This window comes from Lathyrus oleraceus, chromosome 4, assembly GCF_024323335.1.
Source record: "Lathyrus oleraceus cultivar Zhongwan6 chromosome 4, CAAS_Psat_ZW6_1.0, whole genome shotgun sequence".
Taxonomy (NCBI): Eukaryota; Viridiplantae; Streptophyta; class Magnoliopsida; order Fabales; family Fabaceae; genus Lathyrus; species Lathyrus oleraceus.
In genome coordinates, this window is record NC_066582.1 from 139347182 (window position 1) to 139352721 (window position 5540).

Here is a 5540-nt window from a genome sequence, read left to right on the forward strand (position 1 = left end):
TACAGGGTTGAAAATTGATGTTCAAATAACACATTTCTTAACTTTAGGATGCACCCTGTCATACATATTGATGCAATTCATCAGTAAGGAGAATGTTCCTTTACACATGAATGCATCTATCCTCTCATCTAAGTTGTTTCATAAATCCTCTCAAACAGTCACAAATGTTTATGCCATGCATATATAAGCCATGCATTCAAATAAGCCGTATCATTTAAGAAATTATATATGAGGCATGCATATTTGACGCCATATAAACAGCCTTTTTGTTTAAGATCAAACACAGGCCTAAAAATTGGACATTATCTAAACTCAGGACCAGTTGAAGGACAGATGCTTCCTTCCCCTAATTGATTGATGATCTCCCCTCTAGATGATTTCTTTCATGTGGAAGCGCAGTGTTTAAAAGAGAAATCTTTCATCGAAAGAGTATAGTATAGAAGTTGCACAGGACAACATAAACATTTCATACACTACACATGAGTGCAACTAAACTGCAAGCAGTATGAATGGCAGTAATATAAACCACTAAATGAGTGGCATAATAAGATGCACAAACATCACCGTAACATTTTCAATGGCTTAACCTTTCCCATTAAGGCAAAATAACTACTATTAAAATGATCATATATACCTATGGAGAGGGAAAGAGAAAACACCCCAAGAGGTAACATGAGAATATCATGACCCTGTTGCTTAAGGTGAATGGGACTCGAGTACTAGTCAAATTGACTACAACATCGGATGATTAATTTTGACCCTGCCTTCCTGGGTGGTATGCATCCCTACTATTGGAATCTGTCCTCACCCTCTCCCGAGCACGAGAAGAACCGGCGTTGCCTCTAACTTGGGACGAACCCAAGGGATGACTATTCTCCGAAGAAGGGAGCAGCAAACCTCGCTGCCCATTCTCCGATGAAGGGAGCAGCAAACCTCCCTGCCCAGCACGCCCAGCTTGTCTACTATGGCCAGCTCCTACAATACAGAAAAGAACTGATTAAAATGACCCACAAATGCATACTGCTATTTTGAAGAAAAAATGAAATTCAACAGTCAAGGTATATTAGCACAGAACAATCTCATAAAATACTATACATGACTCTGTCCATGCATTGAATTCTACCGTGGTTTTTCTGCCTTTTCATGTAAAAATATGAAAAACAGTGAGGTAGGAAATTTGAAAATAAATTTGGTAAAACAAATCTTATGAGTATATTATTATTCACTAATCATAATATATCAATTAACATACAATTAACTGCAATAACAATTATTGGTTAAAAAAACTGCAAACACAACAGGCATACTAAGCCATACTCTCTTTACCGTTGAATGCATGGTACATCTCCAGCACTGTTTCCTTACTTCCAAATATTCAATAATAAAGAGCATGAGATAGGAATATCACACTAGTGAACATTGTAGTTTTCTATACATCATAAAGAATACCATAACAAAATAATATTTCCAATAACATGATAATGAATTCACAACCATGCACATCAGAATACAGCCCATGAGAAAGTCAATTCACTACATACACGCTATATGTGGGAACATACTATTATGTGTGTAAGACTGCAAGTTAGAATTAACATACAATATATATAAGAAAATATGTGGTAGTTGAATAATATTGATAGAGAGGCTTAAAAGGGAGGGTTGGAAAGTTCCGTACAATGTCACACTAAATCACTAAAACAGTACTCTGAATAAAGACATTGTAACATGGGGTTTTTTCTTTTGTGAAACAGATCGTTGTCTGAAAAATTGCAAAACTGCATGGCATTTCACGTGTAATGAGTTTCAGATTTTTGTAACATATATCATAACTCCGTAAAATTATTTTATTTCCTTGTATTTTAAACATTCAAGTAAATTCGCATTTATAGTACACCAAATTTATCACTATCTTAGAAAATATGCTAATAACACAAACTTCATGGAAACTTTTGGCACGGTATATAAAGGTAAAACTATCAATAATATTTAATGAATTGTAGAGATATTTTCTAGAAAATAATCATCCACATTCCTCAAGTTATCCGTTACTCACCAATACTCCCGCTCCATCCAGGCAAATACTTTTGACCCTTTCCTTTCCATTCTTCTTCAAAGCCAGCAAGTTCGTCTGTGAAAAACGATGCAGAACTTTCAGAAATGCTGACATACAAGGGCATAGAACCTATAGTAGTTAATGTATCACACGACAAAAACTAAGTATAAGCTAACAAACCTTCATCAATGTTGTGTAAAGTCTGCATAGTATCCACTTTACCATCTGGATTAAGCTTTCTTGAGAGGGTATGCCCCTGTAAAATGTAAGAAAAAAGTTAAATAAATAAAATTAAGGACATCGTAAAAATCACTAAAGAAACACAGCAAATGGTATCGCAAAACCAAACCAACCAAATATAATATTGCCACCAAAGAGGATACCTTGTCATGCAGGCCTCTAGAAAGCCTGTGAGAAGCTTGCCTTGTGGAGCTATCCGCCTCCTTGCTCTCCTCAAGTGTCACCTAATACAGTGAAGATAGAATCAGAAAATAACATTATAAAAATCCTGGATTCAGTCTAGCTTTAAATGAGCATAAAAGCTTACTCCGTCACTTCCAGTCCTCCTGGTCTTTGATGAAGTATAATATGTTCCATTTGGACCACCATAGCTGACTGTCGAGCTCTGAAAGGAGAAGCTGTGTGTTTGAGGCTGGAGCTCAGTTGCATTGAAACTGTTGAATTCATTTCTACCCTGCAAATGTCTGATCTTCTTCCCTGCAGCATGAAACCCCATCCCCAATAAAAATTAGCATAAACAATATGTAAACTACAATATTTTAGTGATAGAGCAAAAGTGTGAGCACCCACTAGTTAATGCTAAACACACATTACCTTCAAGTTCATCGTCTGGATGTTCCACAGTGGGTTCAGTGCTAGTTGACCTTCTATGCTTTTTGGGATTTTCTTTCTTCTCTTCGGTCTCATCCTCATTTTCATCATCAGAGTCCAATTGCTGAATGATTGGGCCCCTTCGACTACTAGGCTCCGGAGCACGAGCTTGATGCTCATGAAACACAGATGGATTCATGTCCGGACCAAAAGGAAACCCAGATGGCAGCATATTCTGTGCGAAAGGAAAACCAGGCATCTGCATATTCTGCGCAAAAGGAAAATCAGGCCCCTGTATTTCCGGAGGAAAAGGAAAACCAGGACGTTGCATTTCAGGAAATGATGGAAACCCAGATGGACCGCTCATAATACTTGACTGGAACATCCCTCCAAAAGGGCTGGTGAAGAAAGGGTCGTCAAACGGGTCCCTTCCCCCAAACATACTTGACATCAAACTCCTAGAAGGTCCAAAGCCTCCAAAACTACCAAATTCAGCTAAATGATCCCTGCCACCAGGCCCACCGCGTCCTTGCATCCTGCTATTCAAACTCTTAGTGAAGTAATCACTGAGAGTACAGGACTCATTTAATATAACATAATCACAACCGCAATAATGTATAAACCACACAAACAGTAATACTAATAAACGATTCAGTACAACACACAATTTTAAAGAATACTTCTAAGTGACGCATTTAAGATGACTAAATAGCACCCGCAAATACTGCATAAATTAAGTGTGTCTGTGTTGTGTCTGTGATTAAGTTTAATTTATTTATTTTTTAAAATTATTAGCTGACGTGTCAGTGTTCATAGCCATAAAACAGTAATAAAGGATCCAATCCAAACACAAATTTATAGAAAAGTTCTATATGAATAAACCCTAGTTATAATCTTTCAAATAAGATACGTTTTGCTATTTCTTCAAAAACATTAAATACTTCTAAAGTTCGGAAGCGAAAATTCCGGTTCAAATAGCAACAGAATCATCATAATTCGTAGAACAATCTAAGCAAAGCAGAACACATTCACCGATCATCAAACACAGAATCGATAAACTAAACATCAATTGAACTAGTTGAGTTAAACACAGAGATCGGCTAAAAGATTAAAAAAAAATCAGCAATAAATGAAAAACTGAAACGAATCATCTTGATCGAAATTCGAAGCTCTAGTAAAAATAATTGAGAATTGAGAGAAAGACGAGTACCAGAAGCAATGGAAGAGAACGAAGCGAAGCCTCGGAGTAGTGATCAAGTAATTCCGTTTCACAATTCTGCAATTCTTTCTGTAGGTGTAGAACTTTCTAGGATCATGTATTATGTATGAAATTTGATGGGCTTTGTATATATACTTGGAAATAACTAAATGGGCCTAACTATACACCGCCATCTGTTTTTAGAGTTCAACTTTATCAATGAGGTGGTGTATATATTTGCTTAGATAAAATTTAAAATTCTGAAGATGGCTGGTAATAAAAGTTATGTTAATACTTTTTTTTCCGGTCATTTGTGTCATTTTCAAAAAATCTTATGTAAAAAAAAGTTTGGATATTCTCATGTCATTTATATCATTTTTGAAAAAAAGCTTTATAAATTTTTTTGGATTCTCCCCTTAATTTTTCAAGATTTCTCTCTTTCTCTCTTCATTAAATCCATGTGTGTAAGTATGTTTAGTGACTAAATTACTCTCAATTCATCTCTAACATAACACGCTGAAATTGAAAAAGGGAAATAAAAAATCTCTATATTGATTCTCCTTCATTCTTCTCGTCTTCTCCTTCATTCTTGTCGTCTTCTCCTTCATTCTTCTTCATTCTCAAAGTCAACCCATCATCTCTATTCATCCATCGAGAATGAAAAAGTCGGAAAGTTCAAAGTCAAGCATATTTTTAAATGGAATAACTCATTTGTGCCACCATAATGTTGCTATGAAGATGTTTGTTTCCAAGTCAATTGCGAACCTACAGAGAAACTACTCGAAGTGCAAGTATCGGGGAAAAGAAGAAGATTGTGATGTATTCCACTAAGATGATGATTTTTTTTTCAAAGAGCAAGAGAAACAAGTCAAATGAAGAGGAAATGATACACTTGTTGAGGAATTACGAGAAGAAATTCGGGAAAGAGGTTGGGAAAGAGATTGTGTTTCAACTGTGTTCAAAAGAATTGAAAGAGTTGAAGAAAATCCTGAAGAAGATGAACATTGTAATAGTAGTAGTAATTTGTTATTGGATTTTATTTCTTAATTTTTTTTAGAGCATGTAATAGAATATGATGTAAAATGTTTGATGTATAGCAATGTTGAAGTTTAATATAACATATTTTGAATGAATGAAGATGACGTGTTTCTGGTTTAAAAAGTTGACATCAATAGTTTATATGGTCTATCTGGTTTATTTTGTTGCAATAAGTTTGTGACATAGTTTGGACATAAATTTTGTTACAGTAAGTTTGTGATATATTTTGTACATAACTTTTATGTAGTAACCTGATTTATTTTGTTGCAGTAAGTTTGTGACATAGTTTGGACATAACTTTTCTTTAGACATAACTTTTAATGACACTAAACATACCAAATTGATGATATTAAACATACTAAATTGATGACAATAAACACACTTCCATGATAACACAACATAACATACATTCCATTA

The 5540-nt window shown here is 35.0% G+C and overlaps 1 protein-coding gene across 3 annotated transcripts; it reads right to left on the reverse strand.

Annotated features, from left to right (window-relative positions):
- Positions 1 to 401: 401 nt before the first annotated feature.
- LOC127074115 (uncharacterized) lies at positions 402 to 4265 on the reverse strand. 3 transcript variants are annotated; one of them, XM_051015404.1, is made up of 7 exons: positions 4098 to 4265; positions 2891 to 3453; positions 2604 to 2773; positions 2440 to 2520; positions 2237 to 2312; positions 2057 to 2131; positions 402 to 975 (listed from the first exon to the last, which is right to left on the reverse strand). In XM_051015404.1, the coding sequence occupies exons 2-7, from the start codon at positions 3420 to 3422 to the stop codon at positions 749 to 751; spliced, it is 1161 nt and encodes a 386-aa protein (XP_050871361.1). In that variant the 5' UTR covers positions 3423 to 3453; positions 4098 to 4265; the 3' UTR covers positions 402 to 748. The 3 variants fall into 3 exon arrangements, with proteins under 3 accessions (XP_050871361.1, XP_050871362.1, XP_050871363.1); XM_051015405.1 differs by having other exon boundaries at positions 2891 to 3423; positions 4098 to 4261; XM_051015406.1 differs by having other exon boundaries at positions 2891 to 3426; positions 4098 to 4254.
- Positions 4266 to 5540: the final 1275 nt, after the last annotated feature.

Bases quoted from the DNA above. Each gene is read 5' to 3' on its own strand.
- LOC127074115 (XM_051015404.1), bottom strand. From the start codon at position 3,422: ATGCAAGGACGCGGTGGGCCTGGTGGCAGGGATCATTTAGCTGAATTT. The intron at 2,774-2,890 runs GTAATGTGTGTT...TTCATGCTGCAG, and splicing joins TCCAGACGATGAACTTGAAG to GGAAGAAGATCAGACATTTG. The intron at 2,521-2,603 runs GTAAGCTTTTAT...TCACTGTATTAG, and splicing joins GGAGGACTGGAAGTGACGGA to GTGACACTTGAGGAGAGCAA.